The sequence below is a fragment of the Microcebus murinus genome, chromosome 22 (genome assembly GCF_040939455.1).
Source record: "Microcebus murinus isolate Inina chromosome 22, M.murinus_Inina_mat1.0, whole genome shotgun sequence".
Lineage (NCBI taxonomy): Eukaryota > Metazoa > Chordata > Mammalia > Primates > Cheirogaleidae > Microcebus > Microcebus murinus.
Window position 1 is genome coordinate 5,921,390 of NC_134125.1, and position 26,731 is coordinate 5,948,120.

The window sequence follows — 26,731 nt, forward strand, 5'->3', positions numbered from 1 at the left end:
TTTGCCTAAGGTCACACAGCTAATGGTAATAGTGGAGGCAGGATTTGCATCAGGGCCATTTGGCTTCAGAGTCTTTGCACTTAACCAGCACAAAATGGAGATTGTCTATTAGGGAAGTAGTTTTATGCTAAAAGATTTAAGAAATAATCAGAGTCATATATATATGAAAATATATATTCTTATATACCTTTAAATCATGAATTTGTCTGTTAGTAGCTAAAATGCCCAGATTCTTACCTTTAAAATTTCTAAAATTTCTCTGTCCCTGATCAAATTTGTTATCCTGATTTTTTTGAATTATTAGGATTTGTAGAAATTTTTATACAGTGAGAAATTATTGACCTAAAAAATCTAGACAGTTGAGTAATTTTGCTTCTCTAAGTCATAAGTTTTTATTTTTTAAGATGAAAGAAAATATTCTCTGCCTCAACACTAAAGATTTCTCCTGTATATTTGATAAGAAAAAAAAGATAAAGTGGTAATTTGGTCCTGCTTTTTTGTTACCTGAGAGTGGAAGAACTGACCTGGGAAATAAAAGGGACTAATGAGATTTAGTTCCTTTGTTGTGACTGGCTGTTGAAGTCAGGAGATATATATATATATATATATATTTATATTTCACTTCTGAACTCCTCTCCCGTATCTTCATTTTGTCATTAAACAACACTGACGCCACCTTTGTGCTCTGCGTAGGAAGGCATCTGTTTATAGCATGGTTTATCCAGATATTTCAGATGAAGGCTTACATATTTCCATAACAGAGTGTGTCTTCCATTGATCCTCATTCTTGGTTTGCCACGTGTGAAAATAACCAGTGACCCATGTAAGTTTCATATCACATACATTATTTTTAGGAAGCACTTTAGAATTCCTTTTTGTCAATAAATCCAGTTTACAAACAGTGTGCTTGGTGCTGTAAAGATATTAGCAGGAGGCCGGGCGCGGTGGCTCACGCCTGTAATCCTAGCACTCTGGGAGGCCGAGGTGGGCGGATTGCTCGAGGTCAGGAGTTCGAAACCAGCCTGAGCAAGAGCGAGACCCTGTCTCTACTATAAATAGGAAGAAATTAATTGGCCAAGTAATACATACAGAGAAAATTAGCCGGGCATGGTGGCACATGCCTGTAGTCCCAGCTGTTCGGGAGGCTGAGGCAGGAGGATTGCTTGAGCCCAGGAGTTTGAGGTTGCTGTGAGCTAGGCTGATGCCATGGCACTCATTCTAGCCAGGGCAACAGAGTGAGACTCTGTCTCAAAAAAAAAAAAAAAAATTAGCAGGAGTAAGAAATGATTCCTGACTTAATTTATGGTCTCAAACTAGTGGGAGAGGCAGACGTATAGGTACTTTCCACCGAGGGCAGACTTTGAGAAATAAAAATAAGAAGTGCTATGCTTTATGTGAAAATACTATGTAAAGGATAATCACATTATTTTCATTCCACTATTTTTCATTTGGCTGTTAATTGTAACTAAGAACTATTGCTCTATTGGATTTAATTTATTGATGCTAAAGAGTTTGCAGCAGTGGGGTTTATTAATATTTTGTACCTTATTTTGAGGTAACAAATTCTTGGACTCTTCTCTCCCCAGAAAACTGTATGTAAATGAATTAACATCTTTAACCTGAAGCGTGTCTCATCTCGAAGCACAGCAATTACAGTCAAACTCTGAAATATTTAATGACTAGATTATGCAGTTTGGGAGACCCAAGTGCTTTCTTGTCCTCTTCTCTTGGGGACGTTTCAGTCTTTGTTGGTATTATGGCCTGTAGGTGGGCAGAGGAAATGAAAAAAACATGTCCATTATTTTCTGTCCCAATAAAGGCAGTGTGGGAGAGGAGTGTTAAAATCAGAGCTTTGATCCTTAAAATTTAGGACTCGTTGCTGTTTTTAAATTATTTGTGTTCCCTTCTATTTCCCAGGTTAGTCAAATAATTTTTATGCCTGAAGCTACCATTTTCTACATATTCTGTTCACTAAACTGACTGCCCCAACAGGTAGCAGAGGGAAATTCTTTTCTAAGAATGAGAAGACACAGGTTAAGAAAGTGTTTCTCCTAGCCCCAGAGTGTTTATTCAAGAAGAGCAGATTCCTGGGTACTACCCCAGAGCTCAAATAGAATCAAAATGGGTGGGAATAGCTAGAGAGTTGCATTTTAGACATACATTCCAGGTGATTCATGTGCCTAGTCTTGTCTGAGAACCACTGGGTTAGGGGAACAAGATGTGTACATCAAAATGCTGGTAGAATTATAAAATCCAAGAGGGAGCCTCAATGTAAGATTCTTATATATAATTGCAGGTAAGTAATCATTCTTTTTGTCTTTTTAAAAAAGGTTAGTAAGTTAATTCTTCATTATCCACTTGATAATAGAGGCTTTTATAGGTGATGTATTTGAAACATTTGATAGGTAATTTTAGATCTCTTATACCAGTGCTATCCAGTAGATGTGTAATGCAAGCTACATGTCTAAAATTTACAATTTTCTGGTACCCACATTAATTAACTTTTTAGTAAGTTACAGGTAAAATTAATAATATATTTTATGTAAACGGATATATCCAAAATCTTATTTTATCATATAATCAATATAAAAGGAAGATGATTTATGTTCATTTTTCCTAAGTCTTGATTTAAGCTTCATTAGAGGAAAAAGAAGTATTTTGGGGGTGACTTAAACTCAGTGTTGATTTTAGATTCTTTTAGTGTCTCAAAATGGTAGAAGTTTGCTGAAGATTATAAGTTTGAATCGGAGCTACCAAAATTGGGCTTAAGCCATTAATCACAGTTAGAGATCTCGTAACCTATACTCATTTGCAACAGTTTGCTGCCTGAGGTGAGGTAGTTATTAAATATCTTCAGGGTTAAGGAAAAGCATCAGTAATTTATTATTTAAAAAATCTTTTTTTTTTTTTCCTGGACTGCTGTTAATAGGTGGCTACAGTATCAGAAAAGTCACGTATAATGGAACTAGAGAAAGACCTAGCATTGAGAGTACAGGAAGTAGCTGAGCTCCGAAGAAGGCTGGAGTCCAATAAACCTGCTGGGGATGTGGACATGTCGCTTTCCCTCTTGCAAGAGATAAGCTCTTTGCAAGAAAAGTTAGAAGTCACCCAAAGTGACCACCGGAGAGAAATAACTTCTCTGAAAGAACATTTTGGAACCCAGGAAGAAACTCATCAGAAGGAGATAAAGGCTCTTCATACTGCCATGGAGAAGCTTTCCAAAGAAAACGAGTCATTGAAAAGCAAGCTTGATCATGCCAACAAAGAGAATTCAGATGTGATAGCTCTGTGGAAGTCCAAGCTGGAGACTGCCATCGCATCCCACCAGCAGGCGATGGAAGAGTTGAAGGTGTCCTTTAGCAAAGGGGTTGGAACAGAGGCAGCAGAATTTGCTGAGTTAAAAACACAAATAGAGAAAGTAAGACTAGATTACCAGCATGAAATAGAAAATTTGCAGAATCAGCAAGACTCTGAACGGTCTGCTCATGCTAAAGAGGTAGAAGCCCTAAGGGCTAAACTGATGAAAATCATTAAAGAAAAGGAGAACAGTCTGGAAGCCATCAAATCAAAACTGGACAAAGCGGAAGACCAGCATCTAGTAGAAATGGAAGACACGTTAAACAAATTACAGGAAGCTGAAATAAAGGTAAAGGAACTAGAGGTACTGCAAGCCAAATGCAATGAACAAACCAAAGTTATTGATAATTTTACATCACAGCTCAAGGCTACTGAAGAAAAGCTCTTGGATCTTGATGCACTTCAGAAAGCCAGTTCCGAAGGTAAATCGGAAATCGAGAAACTTAGACAGCAGCTTGAGGCAGCTGAGAAACAGATTAAAAATTTAGAGATTGAAAAGAATGCTGAAAGTGGCAAGGTTTGTATTGACATCCTCCATCTTTTTTTTTTTTTTTCCATTATATTTATTTCGCATTTATGTTATTTTTGGGTTCAGGTAATTCATCTTCCAAATTTCTGATTCAATTAAAACATATTGCTGGGTGTGCCCAGTTGAGTATAGTGTAGTATTAATATCTTCTGAGTATCTTGAGTATGGTTTCATCTGAGGAGATTAGAGAAAAGTGTGGTTCAACCACGTAAATTTATTTTGGTGGCCTACTATCTGGATACCTTATCTGTTACTTTACCCTGGGCCATGCCAAGAACTCTTGTTTAAGCTTAGTTCCAGTCTGCAGTCTCTGTTTAAAATAGAGATCTCCCTAAGACAATGGTGTTAAGGTAAATGAATGAACAGATAAGATGGAAACTTATAAGATTATGTCCTCTTTTCCTGCCCACATACAGTCATGTGCTGCATGACAGACCCACATGTATTATACAATGGTGATCCCATGAGATTATATTATTGTATTTTTGGCTTTCTAGTTTAGATACAAAAATAATTACCATTGTGTCTACAGTACTCAGTATAGCAACAAGCTGTACAGTTTGTGCCCCAGGAACAATAGGCCACACTGTGTGGCCTAGGTGTGTAGTAGGTTATACCGTCTAGGTTTACGTAAGTATACCCCGTGTGCTTCGCACAGTGACAAAATCACCTCACGACGCAATTCTCAGAACATATCCCTGACCCTAAGCGACACATTGCCTATCCGTAGGGTTAAGTACTAAAACAGGATGTGAACTCTGAGCGCTCCTTGAGTCTCGTAAAGTAACGTGCTGTGGGAAATAGCCTTCACGGCAAAATCTAGGTTAAGAGCCTGGAGCCGTCTGCACTGTCGCTTGTGTCTCATTGGCGTTTTTTCTATGGCACAATGAGAACACGGTCCGTCTCTTGCTTTTTTGAGGAAAAAGCTGGACAAGTGTGCATTTGGTCAAGGCATAGGGAATTATATGAAACATCTGCCAGCTGCGTTTCTTACTAACTAGTCTTGTTAAATGTCACCTTCATTTTTAAGGATTGTTCGAGGAATTCTTTCTCAGTCCTGCCACTAGTTGAGGCGCTGATATTGATGCTGAATGTTCTGAGCATTTTGCGGGAGAAGCTGCTCTATTGGCAAAGAAGGAAGGGTTGTGATGGTTAAATGGGGAGAGGTGAGGACAGACAAACAGCAAAAAATTACTAAGTGACCATAGTTGAAGATAACAAACTGGTTATAGGAAATTTTTCTCAAATCTCCTCATGTGGTTCCGAAGTACCGGTCAATACACAAAAGTTGATTAGAAGATAATACGTAGCTAATGGTTAGTTCATTTTTTTTACATCAAGATTTAATGAAAGCCAAGTTTTGATAGCTGTTGTTTAGTAGATTTTTAAATTTTACTTTTATTCTAATGTTGAAATAATTTAAGCATATATAAAATTACGGAAAATAATGTAGACCACATGTGCTCATCATTCCTGTCTTAAGGTTTTTAAGGTCCAGTAAATGAAATGGCTCAAGTAGCTCATTTAGAAAGTAAGCATCTGTACTTTCTGCTTTACATCATGCTGATACTCCAAATTTAATTGAGACATAGAAAAAGTCAATTTTGAACATTTAAAATAGGCTTTAGAGGCCGGGTGCGGTGGCTCACACCTGTAACCCTAGCACTCTGGGAGGCTGAGGTGGGCGATTGCTAGAGGTCAGGAGTTCGAAACCAGCCTGTGCAAGAGCGAGACCCCTTCTCTACTATAAATAGAAACAAATTAATTGGCCAACTAATATATATAGGAAGAAATTAGCTGGGCATGGTGGAGCATGCCTGTAGTCCCAGCTTCTTGGGAAGCTGAGGCAGAAGGATCGCTTGAGCCTAGGAGTTTGAGGTTGCTGTGAGCTAGGCTGACGCCACGGCACTCACTCTAGCTTGGGCAACAAAGTGAGACTGTGTCTCAAAATAAATAAACAAATAAATAAATAAAATAAAATAGCCATTAGAAAATCAGAACTGATTTTTTGAAAAGTCATTGGCTTCTTAGAATTAAAAACAAAACAAAACACTTTTTATTCCTTTCAGTTTTGTTCTGTTATGTTTGTTTCTCATAAATTTTTTATATTTGTTTTATCTTTTCCTTCTCATTCTTTTTTGTTTTCTTTTTGTTCATTTGCTTTTATACCATGTAACTCTATGTTAGGCTAGTAGCATTACCAAAGAGCTCCAGGGGAAAGAGCTAAAGCTTACTAACCTTCAGGAAAATTTGAGTGAAGTCAGTCAAGTGAAAGAGGCTTTGGAAAAAGAACTTCAGATTTTGGTAAGTACCTACCAGGAATCTGCATCTCAGGGTTTCTGGTCATCTCCTGTTTTTAAAATAATTCTCCATAAAGAGAGAAATTTTGCAGCTATTTATTTCCCTTCTTCAAAGTGTTGACTTAGTGTGTTAGTTATTGGCTGATAAATACTGTACCTTGAGGGAGAATCAGATCAAACCCAAACTAGCAATTAAGGTAGGTATTACTGTTTTTTTTGTTTTTTTTTTTTTAAATCTGTCCCTTTGTGCCTGGTAATGCACTGCTTTGGAATGTTACTGACTACTTAGTTTCACTAAACACAGGGACCTTCCTAGTGACACATGGAACACAGTCAGGTTTCATTTATAATGAGGTTCTTGTGCTATGCCTTCTCCCATCTGCTTTGTGGCTACGTGGGGCAGCAAGCCACCCAGCCGTCCTGGTCATCGCACCCTCTGTTGTGTGTTGGCAAGACAGGGTACTGTCTAATAGAAGGAATGCAAAGAAATCTTTCTTGTAACTCTCAGGTTTATCCTACCTCAGAAAGTTACTTTTCTTTTTGTGTATTTTCTCTTTCCTTAGTCCCAAGTTGTAAGACATGTTTTTTTCTTACCTTTTCTCAGCTTTCTTCCTTCCTCCTGCGCCAAAAACTTGACCTTAAACAAGGCTGATAACCATGAACAGTGCCAGTGGTACCCACACATCATGGAAAGGGAGAGTTGTAGGCTTGCAGAGTTGCTAGATAGGAGAAACAGTAGCTGCTAAGAATCAGTTGTTCCAGACCTTTCACCTACCTTCCCGTTTCTATTTATTAGACTTCTGTGCTAATAACAGTGGTGAATAAAAGCATATGATTTTTTTCCTTATCTAAGTGCCAATATTACAGTAGTCTACTTTTTTTAATGGTAAATATATAGCTGTGCGCTTCAGTATGGTAGCTGCAGTCCACATATGACTATGTAAATGTAAATGCATTAAAGTTAAATAAAACTTGAGATTCAGTTGCACTAGCTACATTTTAAGTGCTCAATAGCCCCATGTGGCTACTAGCCACAGCCAGTGGAAACATTTTCATCATTGTAGAGAGTTCCTTTGGACTGTTCTGGTGTATAATATTTTAGCTACATTTTGAGAAGTTGGCCTGGGAATCACCATTTTGTGAGTTAGTGTCCTTTAAGAAGATATTTTGAGTTCCACATCATTTCTTTTCCCTCTTCCCTAAACTTTTAGGATGTGTTGCTTTTTTTTTTTCCTTTTCAGTAAGTTATTCCTCCATATACTCTTAAGAGAAAACATGCCACTGTGAGTCTGGCTTTGGGAATAGCACAGGTGGGCAGCCCGTGGGCTTTGATGGACATGTAGCTCATGTGCCCATCTTTTTATAATCCTTGTTAGAAATACTCATTTAAAAATTCTCTTGGTGTAGCTAGCTCGAAGTTTATCTCAGGACAACCGGGAGAATGATTTTTAATTGTAATGTTTAGAAAAGAAAATCTTGAGCAGTTGGTGACTGATGGACCTTTTCAATTTAAAGAGTGGTTGACACAGACCTAGATACAAGATGTTACACCCAGAAATAAAAAATTTCAGAACTCTGTTTATTGTCTCAGGCAGGTTTCTAAAGTGAAGTTCTGCAATTTGATGAGTAGCAACATGACGGAGTGTGTACACACCACATTTGTATGCACATATGCGTGCACTTACATAAATATGCACACTCATACATATGCATGCAGGTATACATGCAAACCTCACACATGCACATATGCAAACCACATTCAGTCATGTGTGTTTGTGCATATATGGTTTAATCGGTGCCTACATGTTTTAAGTATGTTAGTTTTGGTGAAACAAGACCAGCAACAAAAAGTAGATGGTATCATAGTTGTAATTGATAGAAACTTTTTATAATTTGAAATCTTTCTATTCTGAATATCTAATTCTTTTTCTTTAGAAAGAAAAGTTTGCTGATGCTTCAGAGGAGATGGTCTCTGCTCAGAGAAGTATGCAAGGTATGTCTTACTAAAGTATGAGCACATTGCTTTAGAGAATATCATACTCTCACACTGGAGCTGGCTTCTGGAGTACACAGAATAGCGCACGGATTTGGGGAGGCAAAAGAAAGCTGCACACCTGCTTCTTCAGCGTTCTGCACAGCAGTGTGATTCATGGTGGGACTTTCTAATATCCTGTGTTCTCAAATCTCCCAAGCATATGATTTGATTGGGTTGTAAGACAGCCAAGTTCTAGATGGGTTATTGAATATGAAACATATTAAACTTTTAACTTTATCCTAAATAGAAACTGTAAGTAAATTACACCAAAAGGAGGAAGAGTTTAACATGCTATCTTCTGAACTGGAGAAGCTGAGAGAAAATTTAGCAGGTAAGATGATGTCTCTGGCTACCAAACATTAAATATAGTAGGTTTCTCAGGATTTGAGACAGTTGTAGAATGTTCCATATCTACTGTACAGGTGTAACCTCCTCACACATTATGGTGCTATAAGGTAATGACATCCTTCTTTGAGATCTGTTAACCTGCAGCAAGTCCTCTTTGCTCTGTTTTCAAAAGAGCCAGAATCCACCACCTGTCACCACTTCCTCTGCTGTCCTTGCTCCAAGCCAATGAGCATCTTTCGTCTGAACTACGGTGACAGCTGACCACCCAGGCTCACTGCTTCTGCCCTTGCCCACTTGAGTCCATTCTTAACACGGCAGCCAGAGTCATCCTTTTAAAGTGAAGTCAGATCATGTCGCTTCTTTGTGTAAGATTATCCAGTGGCTCCTGTCCCACCCAGTGAAAGCTGTGGTCCTTACCAGGATCAGGCCCCCCTCACCCCTTGGATTTCACCCCGACCCCCCTCCCCTTGCTCACTGCGCTCCCACCATGTCTTCTCCTCACTCACACTTGGATGTGTCAGATTCTTGCCCAGAGCCTTCGCGCTCACCGTCCCCTTTCCCCTCACTTCCTACAGCTTTCACTCAAGTGTCACCATCTTAGCGAGGCCCCATCTAAAATGTTCGCCTCCTTCCCAGCTCCTTTCCCTGCCTTAATTTATTTTTCCTCTTAGTGCTTACCACTATTTATTATAGTGTTTCTTTCCTTTATCTCGTATATTGTCTGTTGTCTTTGCTGGAATGTGATTTTGGTGAGGGCAGGGATTGCCATGTGCAAATATTACCAGAACAAGGATGCACTCAATGAATTTTTGTCAATTTTAACACAGCAGTATGATTCTTTCTTCTCTATGTATTTAGATATGGAGGCAAAATTTAGAGAGAGAGATGAAAGAGAAGAGCAGTTGATAAAGGCAAAGGAAAAACTGGAAAACGACATTGCAGAAATAATGAAGATGTCAGGAGATAATTCTTCTCAGCTGACAAAAATGAATGATGAGTTACGTCTGAAAGAAAGGTACATGCGAATGTGTTAATAAGCGCAGCGTGCCTACGTTAGGGGGAGCTCTGCAGCAGTGCCTCCACAGAGGGAGACAAAACATTCAGGATTATTACGTTCTGAAGTTTCCTGTCTTTGTTTCTTTCTACTCTGACCTCATTGTGTTCTTGAATCAACTGTTTAAGTTTCTAAAAGGAGTTTTACGATTCTGACATGTCAAGAAGAACAGAGTTAAGAAAGACAATATTATTTATAGACTCTTTGGTGACTTACAAAGAAAAAGTAGTAGTTTACTAGTGGCAATAACATCGTTTACAGGTAGTTCCAAATATTTTCAATTTATTTAAATGTAATGATAAGTAATATTTATAAGTGCTTATTATGTGCCAGACACTATACTAAAAGCGTCACATGGAGTATATTTTCAGATTCTCACAGTAATCCTGTGAGGTGAGTTTAGCATTTTTCCCATTTTAAAGAAAAAGAAACTGAGACTTCCTGGGGTTAAGTAACTTGCCTGAGGTTCCAGATCTGGGCCTTCTGGTACCAGAGCCCTTGATGTTCTCACTTGCTATACCGCACCTCCTCAGTGCTGTAGTTTCTTTTATCTCAACAGCTGTTCTTGGCTTTGTTGTGAGGTTCTTGTTGCTTTGATTTTTTTCTTTTAAGAGTGGTTGTATAAAAATCAGATGTTTTGGCCGGGCGCTGTGGCTCACGCCTGTAATCCTAGCTCTTGGGAGGCCGAGGCGGGCGGATTGCTCAAGGTCAGGAGTTCAAAACCAGCCTGAGCAAGAGCGAGACCCCGTCTCTACTATAAATAGAAAGAAATTAATTGGCCAACTGATATATATAGAAAAAATTAGCCGGGCATGGTGGCGCATGCCTGTAGTCCCAGCTACTCGGGAGGCTGAGGCAGAAGGATCACTCCAGCCCAGGAGTTTGAGGTTGCTGTGAGCTAGGCTGACGCCACGGCACTCACTCTAGCCTGGACAACAAAGCGAGACTCTGTCTCAAAAAAAAAAAAAAAAAAATCAGATGTTTTCATTCATAAGACAGAAACTTTTATAGGATGTTTTTAAGATCCTTAGAATTCTACTTCTTAAAGTGTTACTACTTGCAAAGTCCTATTTACATCCAGCTGTTTACCTAGACACAGTTCAGAGTCATGGGTGATCGGTGGCCAGGCCTCGGTTGGGCAGGTTTGGTCAAACTTGCTGTGAGGCAGGCGTAGCTACGTAGGTGGTTGTGGTGCAGTGCCTTCTGGAAGTTCCATTTCTGTAGGTGTTTTATGAGTATAAACTCCAGAGATGGCCCAAAGTTTCCCTCCTGTGTTCTCTGATTCCTCTGACAGCCTGTTTTCTAGGTCAGTGGCCATGTTTTCTATACATCTTTGGCCATACAGTTCTTTTTAAGGTAGAACTTGAAGTTATTTATTGTCATTTTTGTATTTATTCTCATTTCTGTTCTCAAGAGGCACTGGAATGAATTTTTTCTGCAGTCTAGTCTGCTAAAGTTTGAAACTTTCTAAATATGCATTTCCATTAATATGCTTATTTTTCACTCATTTTTCCTTATTGACATAAAGTAAGAAACCTTCACAATTATAGTAGTTGTTACTCTAAATCAGGGGTCCTCAAACTTTTTTAGATGGGGGGGGCAGTTCACTGTCCCTCAGACCGTTGGAGAGTGTGCACCGTGGGCCCGGGATGAGTCGGCTGCTAAGCAGGACAGGCAGCAGTGGCAAAAACACCCAGAGGGCCGGATAAATGTGCTAGGTGGCCTGTGGGCTGTAGTTTGAGGATGCCGCTCTAAATAGTGTATTTTTTTTTTTTTTTTGAGACAGAGCCTCACTTTGTTGCCCAGGCCAGAGTGAGTGTCGTGGCGTTAGCCTAGATCATAGCAACCTCAAACTCCTGGGCTCAAGGGATCCTTGTGCCTTAGCCTCCCAAGTAGCTGGGACTACAGGCATGCGCCACCATGCCCAGCTTATTTTTTCTATATGTATTAGTTGGCCAATTAATTTCTTTCTATTTATAGTAGAGATGGGGGTCTCGCTCATGCTCAGGCTGGTTTCAAACTCCTGAGCTCAAGCAGTCCGCCTGCCTTGGCCTCCCAGAATGCTAGGATTATAGGCGTGAGCCACCGCGCCCGGCCCTAAATAGTGTATTGATAACTATCACAATTGTTAAACTTATTCTTTAGGCAGGTCATGTTTTCTGGTCTATTTCAGACATTTTTACTCATAACTCTTATAATCATTAATGCAGTTATCAGTAGTATATTTTTAATCTAATTCTTAAATTTAAAACATTCTTATGAAAAATCTGACACCTTGTATTTAAACTTGCTCTAGATGTGTCGAAGAATTACAGCTGAAACTTACAAAGGCTAATGAAAATGCAAGTTTTCTGCAGAGAAGTATTGGGGAAGTAACTCTCAAAGCTGAAGAGAGCCAGCAAGAAGCAGCTAAAAAGCATGAGGAAGAAAGGAAAGAACTGGAGAGTAAACTGCTGGACCTGGTAAGGAGAGAATCCATGGGACCACTTTCTGGCCAGGAAGCCAAGGGGCAGTACAGCTAAGGCTAGATGACTCACTCCTTCACTCGGGGTTTCTGCAGGAAAAGAAGGTGGAAACAAGCCACAACCAATGTCAGGATCTGAAAGCCAGGTATGAAGAAGCCAGTTCTGAGACAAAAGCCAAACACGAAGAAATCCTGCAGAACCTGCAGAAGGTGCTGTCGGACACAGAGGATAAGCTGAAGGCTGCACAAGAGAAGAACAGCAGCCTGCTGCAGGAGATGGAGGAACTGAAAACACACGCTGACAAAGCCAAAGTATGTTGTGGGGGACAAGTGTTGCTGTTGCATGATAGCTTACTTGAGTTCTGCATCCAGGCTGGGAGGCGGCTGCTGAGAAAGCAGCCGCAGAGTTGGCCTCTACAAATGTTAACCTTCGGAGCATGTGGCAGGGTGGTAAATTCCATTTCCTATGGCTTCACGTGTTTTGTGCCAGCTGCTGCTGCTTCTTGGGGATGGTGACTGCAGGTCTTTCCTCTGAATGTACCGTGCAGCCATCACGCCCATGCCGCTCGTTCCCCAGCTGTCACAAAGATTCTTGTGTTGCCTGAGCTCTGTCTGCCTGCTTGTTCCTCTAATCTAGGCCCTGCTTGTTGTTGCCACCTTGCACTAGGGTTAGGAGAGACACGTTGCAGAAAAGCAAGAGGCAGAGCCCAAGTAAGTAGAGAATTAAGGCTGGAGAGAGCCTGGTTGGAGGAACAGAGTTGTGAACTCTAGAGAGCGCTTTTGTATGTCCCCAATAAGGCACTATGACCTTATTTATAAGGAAGCTGGGTTTGAGGGTAGTGAGGAAACATACTATTAATAGATAGAGTAGAACTCACTATATTGGACTTCATGTTACGGTGTCAGGATTGTATCTGTGCCATATATATACTATATATATATTTTCTGTGACAGGGTCTCGCTCTGTCGCCCCAGCTAGAGTGCAGTAGCATCATCACAGCTCACAGCAACCTCAAACTCCTGGGCTCCAGCAATCCTCCTGCTTCAGCCTCTGAGTAGCTGGGACTACCGGGGAGCACCACCACGCCTGGCTAATTTTTTCTATTTTTTTGTACAGATGGGGGTCTCACTCTTGCTCAGGCTGTCCTTGAACTCCTGGCCTCAAGCAGTCCTCCCATCTCTGCTTCCCAGAGTGGTGGGATTATAGGCATGAGCCACCACTCCCAGCTTCCCATTATATTTTTTGACTCTGGTAGCTTAATGACATTCATCTTTCCTACTACTATTTAACTTTTTATTGCTCAAAGAAAAGTAAATACTTGTCTTTATTTACTTTTAATGTGTTAGAGAAATGTTTATAAAGGAGTTTAATAGAAATTATAAAAGAGCACGTGTAGGACTTCAAATCAATCCCATTAAAAACCTAACTAAGTGGACTATGACATAATGTGTCATGTGAGGGGCCCACATTCTGCCTCTTCCACATGCTGACAGTCGAGGCTTTCTCCTCTCTTAAAACACCTCCAGTTTTATGAGCTGTTTAACACTGGATATAATTCCCAGATCTTTTGTCTTTGTGGTTTCCTTTACCTGGACAGACTCCAGTTTTTTAATATTTCCTTCAAAATGTTGCAACCTGACCAAACTACAGCATTCCAGTAGGTTGTATAAGGCCTCACTAATTTTGTTTGTTGGTTTTATACAAGGATCATTTGGTTAAAATGCCAGGATTATTCCCTCTCCAAAGAGGTCTGTAGCTGATTTCAGTGGATTTTAATGAGTCATAGACTCTGGAGAATCTGATGAAACCTAAGGATGTTTCCCCAGGAGTGTTTACATATGCAATCAACAAGTTTTATATACTATTTCGAGAGGTTCATAGAGCCCACCAAGCCTCCATGTTCTCTAGTTTAAGAGCCAGGGGTCTGTAGCTGTGCAGTAGCCATCAGCCATGTGAGATGATTTAAATTTGTTACATTTTAATAACATTAGGCCAGGGCTCAGTGGCTCATGCCTGTAATCCTAGCACTCTGGGAGGCTGAGATGGGTGGATTGCTCAAGGTCAGGAGTTCAAAACCAGCCTGAGCAAAAGCGAGACCCCGTCTCTACTATAAATAGAAAGAAATTAATTGGCCAACTAATATATATAGAAAAAATTAGCTGGGCATGGTGGTGCATTCCTGTAGTTCCAGCTACTCGGGAGGCTGAGGCAGTAGGATTGCTTGAGCCCAGGAGTTTGAAGTTGCTGTGAGCTAGGCTGACGCCACAGCACTCACTCTAGCCTGGGTAACAAAGTGAGACTCTGTCTCAAAAATAAATAAATAAATAAATAACATTAAACACCATATCAGTTACACTTACCTAAGCATTTCAGGTGCTCAGTAGTCAGTGGCTGCTACATGTCTATATCATTGCAGAATTTTCTGGACAGCCCCAGTATAGACACTGTGGTCAAATTATCTTACAAATCCATACATTTTTTAAAAAAACTATCCATTTTGGTCACCAAAGGCTGGAAATTAGCCTGTATTTTTTAATAAGTTATGGGTGATATTGGTCCTAAATCACTCTCAGCTCAGTGACTGTCCTTTAGTAAGTAAGGTCTTGCATTTGGTTTAAAAGTTAGCAATTTATTTTCCCTTGTTATATTTCTCCTTTTTTTTTTAGTTAAAATGCACTCACTTTTTGTAGTTCTTTGAATTATGTATTTAAAAATTCTTCTATTCTAATGTAGAATCGTTTCTACATTAGAAATAGTTGGATAATTAGAATGGCAGGAAAGAATCTTATGCCCTGGTGTCAAAATCATGCTACTGTCTTCACCTTCTAGATAGCTACCAGGAATAATTTGATAAGTTGTTTCAAAGATAAAATAAGCCAATAGATAAATAAGCACTTTACAAAGCTAAACTTGCTTTGTATTATCTTTTTATGGGCTCTGTTTATCTAGTTTCTTTATCTTGTTATTCAGATAGTTTCTGTAAAGTTTATTGTAGAAATTTTTAAACACTTATGATTTAGGTTATATTATTTGGGCTTGCATTTGTCTGCTTGATTTCATTTTTGTTTCCATTCTTCCCATCTTTTGTTTCTGTAGTCGCTAACTTATTTGTTAACATCAGCCAAAAAAGAAATTGAACTTATGTCAGAAGAGCTGAGGGGTCTGAAATCAGAGAAGCAGCTTCTTGCACAGGAGGGAAATGATTTAAAGTTAGAAAAAGGTTCACTTTTGTCAAAGCTTATAGAGGTGGAGGCCAAAATAACTTTACTTCAGGAAGACCAACAGAAACTGTGGTCAATAAATGAAACTCTTAATTTAGAAAAGGAGAAAGTCTTAGAAGAAAAGCAAGATGCTGAAAAGCTTTATCAGCAGGAACATGTCAATAATGAAGCTTTGGCTGTTGAGAGAGAGAAATTGCTTAATGAAATCAATATTGCACAGGAAGAACTCTTGAAGATACATATGGAAAATGACTCTTTGCAAGCTTCTAAGGTGAGCATGCAGGCACGTATTGAAGAGCTCAAGTTCAGCAAAGATACTTTGATTGCTGAATTTATGAAGCATCGGGAAGAAAAAGATCACCTGGAGGATCAGATCAAGAAACTTATTACCGAAAACCTTGTTTTGGCTAAAGATAAGGATGACATTATTCAGAAGCTTCAGAGCTCTTATGAGGAGCTAGTCAAAGATCAGAAAACCTTGGCACAAGAGATCGAAGATCTCACAGCTGAGAAAAAGTCAGCTTTAGAGAGACAGTCAAGTCTCGATAACACCTGCATAGCCTTAAAGGTAGAACGAGACAATCTTCTTCAGAACAACCGGGACCTACAGTTGGAGAAGGACTTGCTGCTTCAAGATCAGGAAAAGCTGCATGCCAACCTAGAGGCCGCACTCCAGGTCCAACAGCTGCTCCGCATGGAAGCCAGTGGGCTCCACGGGCAGCTGGATGATGCCGGCAAAGCTCTGAGAAAGGCGGAGCTGGAGACGGTGCAACTCCAGGCCACAAACTCGAGCCTCACGAAGCTGCTGGAAGAAATTAAGGCTAGTCGGGCAATCACAGACTCTGAGTGCATCCAGCTTCTGCACGAGAAAGAAACCCTGGCCTCCGCTGAGAGGAGACTTTTGGCTGAAAAAGAAGAACTTTTAAGTGAAGTTGGGATCATCACTGAAAAACTCAACAAATGCTCGGAAGAGGCTGCCCGTATTGAGATGAGCCTGAACGAGAAGATCAGTTATCTAACTTCTGAGAAGGAGGTGGTTTGTCAGAAATTTACTAAGCTTAAAAAGCAGCAGGACAATCTCTTGAAAGAAAAATCTGCACTGGAATTGCAAAATGGAGATTTACTTGCAGAGAGAGAAAATTCCATCAAAGCCATAGGAGACCTTAAAAGGAAATACGATCAAGAGTCTGCGAACAGAAGAATCATTGTTCATGAGAAGATGAAACTACTTGGTAATATTGATGCTCTGAAGAAAGAGCTTCAAGAGAGAAAAAAGGAAAACCAAGAACTCGCGGCCAGCAAGTGTGATCTCTCTATGATGCTCAAAGAGGCACAAAATGCCAAAAAGAATCTAGAAAAAGAACACACTAACATATTGCATGCAAAGGAGAGTTTGAATGTTGAACTTCAGACTTGCTGTTCTGAAAAGAACATTTTGTTGAGGGATGGCTTGAGCCTGCAAGAGGAGTGTCAGAAATTAAGTGAGGAAATCCATGCAATTCGGAAGTCCTTAATCCTGGAACAAGAAGCCAGAGCAAAAGAGAATGAGTCATCCCTGTATGAAAAAAATAAACTTCATGGGAGAATGGTGCTCCTGGAGCAGGAGGTGGAAGAGTTAAGAGCGTGTACTGAGGCGCTGCAGTCTGAGAAGTTTGCGCTGATCCAAGAGAAGACCAAATCAGAGCAAAAAGTAGTAGAGATAATTAAGGAAAAGGAACTCTTGAGTGCAGAAACAGCTCAGCTCGCTGCCAACATAGAGACTCTGAAAAGCGATTTTGCTTCCTTGTCCAAATCCAAGTTGGAACTGCAGGAACTGCACAGCTGCCTCACCAAGATTCTGGATGACCTTCGGCTGAACCATGAGGTGACCCTGGCTGAAAGAGCCCAGGTGGTACAGGACAACAAGAACCTCCTAGCAGAGAAAAGAGAGATGATGCTGGAGAAGGACCAGCTCCAGAAGGAGAAGGAGAGCCTGGCAGAAAGTTACTTCATCCTTCAGAAAGAGATCAGCCAGTTGGCCCAAACCAACAGCCATATTTCAGCCAACCTCCTAGAATCTCAAAATGAAAACCGTACTTTGAGGAAAGACAAGAGCAAGCTTACCCTTAAAATTAGAGAGCTCGAGACTCTTCATTCATTTACGGTAAAGTGAGAGGTTCAAGTATGAGCACCTGGGCTCCTTACTAACACTGTGCACTAACTTCAGTGGCTTAGGTGATTGTTCTTCATTTCTGCTCGTGGAAATCCACCCAATTAAGTCAGTCGCTTGGATGTCTCAAGCTGTTTATTACAGTCTGTCTGAAAAGGAGATTCTTTACTAAATATCTAATTGTAGTAGTCTCTTCCCATTTGAAAAAAATCACAAACTGTGAATAAAAAGGATTTATTTTTTAATTTAGGGAGAAACTTCTTGAAAAAGTTAACTGTGGTTTTTAAAGGCTTAAGAACTACAGTAAGTTGGGCACATACTGAATATAGTATCATCTATTTGACTTTTAACTGTCGCACTGTGTCCATTTGGAGTTGGAAGATTCCATTGAAATCTTCATGGCTGGTAATTGGATAGGTATAATGCAGAATTCCCATAAACTTTATTAGACCACATGAAATTATAAGCAAGTGCCTAAAAAGATTTTAATTTTCTTTTTTATTAGAGATGAGAATCTCACTATATTGCCCAGGCTAGACTCCTGGGCTCAAGCAATGCTCCTGTCTCAGCCTCCTGAGTAGCTGGCGCTACAGTACATGGCACCACCATGCCTGGCTAGATTTTAATTTATTCTTATATCTTTTTATGATTACTTTTGATATTTAGCAACTAAGAATTTGCCTCCATATGCATACATCCTTTTTATTCACAGCTATGTTTATATTCATTACCCTCAGCTGCTCTCATAGACTTCTCCACTATATGCTTCTCATTTAACTCTTGAGCCTTATGTTAGAAGTGCCCAAATAATTTTTATTTTTATTTGAAAAATTCCCAACCTAAATTTCGAATGATTTCCAAAGCTCCGAATTTGAAATAGCAAGGATAGTATTTTTAACTTACATGATTCAGAGAAATTCAGCTATGTAAGGATGTTACTCTTTATTATCACTAAACAGTCTCTTAAATATAAGTCAGAATGAAGAGAGCATGCTTGTCAGTGTAAGTAACTTGGAACTTTCATTGAAAGATGCAGGTTTAGAGAGTCTGAAAATATGCAAATTGCATAACAGTTGACTTAATGAGAAATGGAACAAAAGGGTCTGCTCCCTTGTTTTACTTCAGAGTGAAGACCTTTCATGTCTTGATCTGTGTGTTTGAGCACTGTGTTGGTGACTGACTCACCCTCTGTGTGTGCCTCCACTGTCCACACAGACACTGAACAGCGCAGCCTGATTGTCACCTAACGGTGTCGGCGCCGGGTGAACTCGTTTCTCACAGTGTTCTCTTGTATTTAGGCTGCTCAGACAGCGGAAGATGCCATGCAGATAATGGAACAGATGACCAAAGAGAAGACCGAGACGCTGGCCTCCTTGGAGGACACCAAGCAAACAAATGCAAAACTACAGAATGAAGTAATCAGATTTAAATGGCTTTTTGTACAAAGAACAGCTTACCGGCTTCATGGAATGTTTGATCATTAACTCAGCATTGCTTATTTTTCTGAAGTGTGGCCTTACCCAGGTTTGCTCTGTGATAGTGGGTTGGATGAATGTACACCAGAGCCATGATAATGCTAAATAAAGCGTGTTACTTCATTGCTTACTCAGTAGGATCAACCGGCACAAGTTGAGGGGAAACCTTAATAGCGTGGGTTTCTAAGACAACTGTTTATTGACAGCCCTAGTGAGAGGAGGCACTGATGGCATCCTCTAGTTTTTATATTTTTTGTCTTACATCATACACATTGTTTTTCTCTTTTCCTCCCCGACTTCCAGCCATGAAATTCCATTCCTCGGCCCTGAGTTTGATGTAGGTCTTTTCTTGGCCTAATTCGGTACTGATTTCCTTTTGTGTCATCTTGAATGAGTCACTTCTGGAGCTGGGACAAATTTGTGGCGTCAAGATATTCTGATTCTGTCCACAAGTAGCATTTCTCCTTCTGTACCCTTCTATGATTCCTCTACTCCCGCCCTCCCAGCTCATAACTACCCCTCCTTCCTTTGGAAAGCTGTTACCTAAATCCTAAGCAGACTATTGCATAGAAATGGCTGTGGGAAGTTCTGTAGAACTACAGATGCTTTTTAAAATAATAGGCAGGTAAGACATTAAGGAATGAAAACGAGGAGGGGATGGCCAAGCTGAGTAACCACTGTGAAGACCAGCCCTCCTCATTGTGGAGGGACAGAGATCAAAATCTATAAAGACATGAACATTTTGAGGTAATTATAAGGTAAATAACAAAATTTTACATACATTCATTTAATAGAACTGACAATCCTAACAGAAAAAGACAAGCTAAAAATATAAAGGCATTAAAAAAATCATAGATACTAATCAAAATTAGAAGGCTAAAGTAAATGAGAAGATTTTAGGGAATGTCTCTAATGTTTGCGGATGGAATCAAAGAGAACTGTTTCCTTTTTAAACATATCCCTTTTGTTACAGCCAGCATACAAGACTGGGCAAACCATTTCTTGGACCCATTGTTATATTTTGTTTTTATTATTCTCTAAATCTGGAATGTCAGAGGGTGTTATAAGGAAAGTGGGGGTGTTAAAACTAGCAAGACACTTTCTAGGACTCCTGACTGGTGGCATGTGACATGGCCAAAGGAGACTACCACACAAGGCCCAGAAAGCCAGCACGGCCCGGAGCACACTTGAGGCACAGAGGCCCGTCCTTGACAGGGCTAGAGCACCTAGAGCTCCAGCCACCTGCTGGTGCCTCTCGTCGTCCCCCCTCATCCCAGTAACACGTCTGCCTTTCCAGCAGGGGCCAGGCCCTAAACTGACTGTGTCCCCCGGGGCAGGTGAATGGGGTTGAATGGGTATGAGTGCCCTTCAGTCCTAAGACATGGCTTTTTCATCTTCAGGTTCAAGTTCAGATGGATAACTAATTTTTTTTTCAACCTTACAAGTATTTTGATTCAATAATTCAAATAATTTTTGTAGTGAGGACTATGTGAATCTGGTACTGACATTGAAAAATGTCGTATCCTAAATTACTAATCTATGGGGAAGGAAAGGGGTTTCTTTTCATTACAAAAAATAATTCTTGCTGATGCCATTGCTTTGCAATTTATTTGTTTTTTTAAGATGGAGCATATTGAATAGCAAGTTCAGTGATTACTGAGAATTTACACAAGATGAAAGAAAACTTCAGTTTTAATTTATGTATTAATAGCAATTCAGTGTGACATTTTGGCCAGATGTACAGGAAATGTTGAACTAAATGTGTAAGGAGGAGGTTTGCAGTTTATAATAGATTTGTCATTTATACTCTCTTCACCCAGGTGACTTTTTTGTTTGTTTTGCAAGTGATTAATTTCATCGTTCTTGTTAATAAACATTTTCATGAATAATTTGTCCAGTCATGCCATTGGAAAATGAAATAATTTCATGAAGTTTTTTTCTCTTGGTCTTAAAGTTGGACACACTTAAAGAAAACAACTTGAAAAATGTGGAAGAACTCAACAAATCAAAAGAACTCTTGACTGTAGAGAATCAAAAAATGGAAGAATTCAGGAAAGAAATGTAAGTTTATCTCCTGAGAGAAATTGTGGAACTTATTTTAAATTGAAAAAACAAAAACAATGGTAATTATTTTTAAAATATTTGAAAATTACATGAAGTAAAAAGTAATGGGCATCCTTCCATACCCCAAACACTATTGCACACCACAGAAGTAACCCCAATATCCATTGTTAAATCAGAACTACAGCTAAGTTAACGGATCAAGATGAAGTATGTGCTGGCTGACGAGTTATGTTTGGGATTCGAATGTAACTTTGTAAAGCCTTATGAAAGTACAAATAGAATCAGAGGTTTAAAATAATGCATTTACATGATAGCCCCTCTTAACATGTGGAAATGTCAGACCTTTTATTAATAAGTCTTCAAAACTCTTTTTACAGGGGGAAAAATGCCAGCATGTCATTTTTGAGATTTTCAATATCTCTCTCTTTTTTTTTTAGTCAACTATTGGGTACAAGAGTTTCAATATCTCTATTTTAAGAGTACTCGAATCTGCTGGCACAGAAATTAAACAGCCAGCATTTTTGAAGACTCTTTAAAGTTAATGTTTACCCATCAATCTGCTGCCCAGTTTCAGGCAGGCAGACTGTTCGTGTTTTCTTTGTTGACCCTTTGAAGTTTGGTTATTGTAGTTAGTAGTGATTGGCATTTATCTGGTGTTTTAAATTGTGGCGACAGGGTAGATTTCACTTGGTGTTCTATTCTGATAACTGCACTGTGTCAACTATGTGAACCTAAAACTCTAAAGCCGATTAATCTGGTGAATATTTGAGCATGTCTTTTGTGCGAGGTTTAGTTAAGCTGGGAAGGATATGAAAATGCATTATGTGTGGTCCCTGCCCTTCAAGGGTTTATGCCATTTGTTTCCAAATTTAATAATGCAAATAGATGGGATCCAAACAAAAAGAAAAGCATCAGTTCCAGACTGCTCTTCTGAGCCACCATCCTCAGTGCTATTTGTTGATTGAGCTTGGATTAAACTAGTATGTGTCTAGTTCTTCTGAGAGTTCTTAAAATTATCTCCTGGGAATAATTTGATCTGAGCTACATACTCGCTTGAAGAGATGCGCAGCTCATGATATTGATGACAGATTTCCTTCCTGAGGCATAGTTTTAATGACATTTCTCTAGATTATGTTTAAGCAGTTCCCAACAATTCCATTTACACAAATTTATAAATTTACAATTGTGATGATGGCGTTAGGAGAAGCTTTGATTTATTCGCCCTGCCAAAGCCCAAAAACGCAAATAGGTGATGGGCCACTGGGACAGGAAAAACAAGCTCCATTGTTCGAATGTGGGAATTTAGTTATAGTCAGTGAGGGTGGGTTTGGTTATGGTTTAGGAATTTTTTTCCCTCGTGACAACAAGGCACAATGCTAACCTGAAGCATTTGGAAAGTAAGTTGACTTCAGTCCGTTGGTGTCAGACAGGAGGTTGGGGAGGGAGGAAGTGAGCGGCAGCAGGAAATTCCTCACCACCCTCCCCTGCCACAGCCCCACTTCTGAGCTCTGGGCCATACCAGGTAATGGAGGGCCAGAGTGGAGCTAGCCAAGTGAGCGCTTAGGATTTGGATAAAGCTCCTCTCTCCTGCAATACTACCTGGCATTTCTTGTAGTGGTCGTTGCTAGTACTTCAGTGAGATGACTCTTTCGTGTCTGGAGTCTTCCTAAATACTGTTGTGTCACCCACCCCCAGTTCGTGTGGGGTTGGCTTCGCCCCTATGATGAGATGAATTGTTTCTGTGCCCCCTTCTTTAAGTTATTCCAATAAAAAGCTTCACTTTGTGCCTGTGAAAGCAAAGGATTGGGAGGAAGAGATTACAGCCCCAGCTGCTGTCACTCTGCCCTCAGCCTGGGCTTAGCTGTCCCAGGTGCTGCATTCCCCAGACCTCTGACCCTTGGGCAAGTGGGGTGAACCAGGGGAAAGGGGGGAACCAGCCCCCAGGGCAGAGCGAGCCTGGGCTGCTTTGGAGTCTTTCCCTTTTTCCTGCCCCACCAGACCGGAGGGAATCGTGTCTTCCTGTCAGTAACATGGCACACCATGGCCAGGACTCTTGGCAGGAAGGAGGGACAGTGGGAGATAGGCGGTAGCATTCCAGAGAACCCGGTGGAGGGAGGCATGGGGGAGCAGGTTGAAAAGCCCTGCCCTCATGACTCGTCGTTCCCTGCTCTAGACTTAGCCAGATTTCAAGGACCATCCGACGTGAGAGGACTGTGTGATGGGACCAGTGCTTCTCAGAACAGGGCTGTCCGTGTGCCATTCCGTAGTCTCGTCCTCTGTGTTCACAGCTAGGTGGGCAACTGTTTGCTTTCCCTGTGGTTTACATGTATATGGGGTTCTTCTTAAACTCTGGAGCTTTTTTGGTGTTTTTCCTCACCTAAACACTTCCTCTGGAATACTGTCCTTGCCCCTGGAAACCAGCACGTGTAGCCAGGTGTTCCTTTCCTGTATGCTACGAACTAGACTGGTTTAGGAAGGCTCTTGGTTTCAGTTAGGCAGCTCCTATTTTCAGCTGGAGATCAACACAAAATGGTTTCTCGTGTGTGTGTATAGTTTTGGATCTTAGGGAATGTAATAGAAGCAATCTAATTTTTCTCTTTAATTACTCACCTGGCATAGTAAGAAATCTACAATATATTTAGCATGACAACAGACTCATGATGGATTCATAAGTAAAATATTTGCAAGTCAATATTAACAATGTTTATTTTGTCTCTCAGTTTTAAAACTAGTCTTTTCTATTTCAAGGTATCTTGTCATGTAGAAAGAAAAGTAACTTTAAAAATTGTTAGAAATATTTTCGTAGCTATTTTCTGAGTCATTCACTGAATATTTCCAGAATTTGTATTTTTGGACCCTCTTTTCTCTATAGAATGTATTACCTGTGGCCCACTAAGAAAAAATGAAAAAAATGTTCCTATATTTGGATCACAACTGAAGTCATCTGCCAATTGTAACTCTTATTCTTTCAGTTCCGGTACTTACTGGCTTTATTATTTGGGGCAAGTTGTTTCACTTCTCGAGCTTTAGTCTTCTCATGTTAAAATATAAATAACAACATTAGCCTCCTTGGGCTTTGAGGATTAAATGTTAAAATGTACATAAGAGCATTTTATAAATTTTAAAGCGTTATATATCATTTTTATAGGTCAATACTTTAGGACATTTTGGCCACTTTTAGATTACTTCTTTGATACCTTGTTTTAATTTTCCTTACTGTGGGCTTAAGAGAAAAGAAACAGGACCACAAACTTAGCATTCTGACAAGCCACACAAATGCTGAGACCAAATGGTTCCTCATAAAGGGAGCGACCACCTGGGAAATAAAATGTTTGGCTTATGATAACTTCATCATAAAAAAGTTCTGATTTGTTAAGAATCGATGGACTTTAGCCAGAGGATAAACTTTAGCTGTGATATGTATGTGTGTGTATATGTGTGTGTATACATATATATACCCATAATTAAAATCAAGCCTCCAAGCTTTTGAATGACTAATTATCTGAGGCTAAAATTCCTTCTCCACTTTTCTTCACTTGCTAAATAAACATCTCTGTAAAAAGCCTAATTTAATGTGCTAAGAGAAATTTTGTATAGATTTATTTCTCCAAATCTACATGTGGTCATCCCAATATGGATATTGTAGGTAGATGGAGAATTAAAAACTGAAAAAATTGAATACGCCAAGCACTGCCACCCATTAGACAATTGAAGTTAAAAATAGATGTGTTCATGCATCAGCAGATGGATTCATACCCAGATGACTTGATTCAGAATTCAGCCACGTATGACAGCTTGTTAAATGGAGTTTAACCAGCACAGACTTACTTAAAATTTATAATTGCATCGAAGCCCTCTATAGCATAAAACTAAAATTTAGTGATCAAATAAAATATTTTGTGTATTTGCATGTAAAGAATAATAATTTAGGATGTATCTTTTGGATTAATTTTAATAATGGGAAGATGCTTCCTATACCTAGCCTCATATTTTATATGCTAATGTTCATGGTATAGGCTAGCAGCCTGTGTTATATTTGTATTTGCTTCCTGTAATTACAAATTAAGATTGTGGAAAGAGTACTACCAAAATAAAACAACTGTTATGTAATTAGAAAACTGTATTTCCTCTGGACATTCAGTCTCTAGTTGTCCTAAAAATATACTCAGGTTTACATCAGCAAGCACTTGGCTCTGACAAACACTGGTAAATGGGACCATTGGATTTTTATTTCTTCCCGTAAAAACCAAATCATGTATCTGTGTAGTTAGAAGAGTGCCTTGGCAGCAAAGTAAGTCACGTTAGCAGCATACTGGGTTTTAGTGTAATTACCTAATGGAAATATTCCTAAAGGCTAGAGGGCTGTACTGACCAGCTCATTTGTCATTTATTTTATAACAAAATTCCTTTTTGTGTGAGATAAGTGTGGGCGGTGGGAGTGGCAGCATAGTGTTTATGAGGTTTTAAAAAAATGAAATAATCGAGTGTGGCAGTCCTCCTCCTGAGAGGTTAAAGCCATTTGGCCCCTCCTGCGTGTAGATAATAGTGTCTCCAGTTATTACAGATCCCATCGGGCACGTGACCCAGATATATTTTCCTCAGTGCTGTGAAGCTGGTTGTCTCCCACAGTTTCCTTGCCTGTCTTGTTTCTATGGTAACCCTGCACTCACTGTCCTTGCAGAGAAACCCTAAAGCAGGCAGCAGCTCAGAAGTCCCAGCAGCTTTCAGCATTGCAAGAAGAGAACGTTAAACTTACTGAGGAGCTGGGGAGAAGCAAGGACGAAGTCACAAGTCATCAAAAGGTCAGTGTCCTTTGGTGAGGGTTTCCAGTTCTGCCATGCTGATGCTGTTCCTGTTGGCAGAGACTACTCAGATGAGCTCCATGTGGCTGGGTCATTCCAAATGGAATTTCAAGCTACCTGTGTTATGTCTCCTCCTTTTCAAGCATGCTGCTGTAGGATTTAGGGGTAGGAGTGAATTGACAGATCCTTTAAAAAAAAAAATCCATAAAACACTAGAACTTGTAAGCAAGTAGAAAATAAGATCTTGATTAGATGAACTTATAGTAATACATTTAAATGGGAAGAGGGACAATATCTTCTCCTTGCTACTCCTTGGATCTCAAAATTATTTTTCTCTTAAGGTGTTTTTCTCTCTTCGATCAAAATGGATTTTAAGGAAATAGATTCCAAGAATATGGTTTTGATGTGAAGGCTGGCAGCTGATTTAAAATAGAACTCTACTTTTCTTTAAAAATTTCCTCATGGACTATGTATACATGTGCACTATGTGCACTGATATATAGAGAGTGTGTGTTACAACTGGACTGAACTATAAGCAAATCACAACCTATTTGCTTCCATATTTAAATTATAGTTTTCTGACAGAAGTTAATTAAACATGAGAACAAAATCGATTTTAAAGAATGCCGTCTTCTGCTTTTTATACTTCTCTGACAGTTGAATCAAAGTGCTGAATTATTAGTTATATCTGACCTCAGAGCAGCAGCTCGAAATTATGTTTGTAAGTGACTTTTGCTGTGTAGTCATTAAGTCTTGGTTTGTACTCCAAGGGAAAAAAAATTTTTTTCCTCTTTTTTTGTTGCAAACATCAATTCTCACTGAGGATGGAATAGTTTAGGGTAATTTTATTGAGCAGCCATTGACGTGGTGCAGTTTGTTGAGAAAGTACTTTTTGGAGAGTTGATTTCAGGCTTTAAAATCTTCATTATAGC

General features: G+C 39.6%; 1 protein-coding gene across 7 annotated transcripts in view; it reads left to right on the plus strand.

The window, feature by feature from the left end:
- CLIP1 (CAP-Gly domain containing linker protein 1) overlaps positions 1-26,731 on the plus strand; it is a 105,755-nt gene that overhangs the window by 52,657 nt on the left and 26,367 nt on the right. For 6 of the 7 annotated variants that reach the window (XM_075996518.1, XM_075996519.1, XM_075996520.1 and 3 more), the window contains 10 exons: positions 2,930-3,874; positions 6,074-6,190; positions 8,122-8,179; positions 8,469-8,552; positions 9,428-9,584; positions 11,920-12,085; positions 12,184-12,399; positions 18,757-18,873; positions 20,888-20,994; positions 25,679-25,799. In XM_075996518.1, the coding sequence (XP_075852633.1) occupies positions 2,930-3,874; positions 6,074-6,190; positions 8,122-8,179; positions 8,469-8,552; positions 9,428-9,584; positions 11,920-12,085; positions 12,184-12,399; positions 18,757-18,873; positions 20,888-20,994; positions 25,679-25,799 (2,088 nt within the window). Of the gene's footprint in view, positions 1-2,929; positions 3,875-6,073; positions 6,191-8,121; positions 8,180-8,468; positions 8,553-9,427; positions 9,585-11,919; positions 12,086-12,183; positions 12,400-15,184; positions 17,453-18,756; positions 18,874-20,887; positions 20,995-25,678; positions 25,800-26,731 lie in introns of all 7 variants that reach the window. The other variant, XM_075996521.1, reaches the window with a different exon arrangement.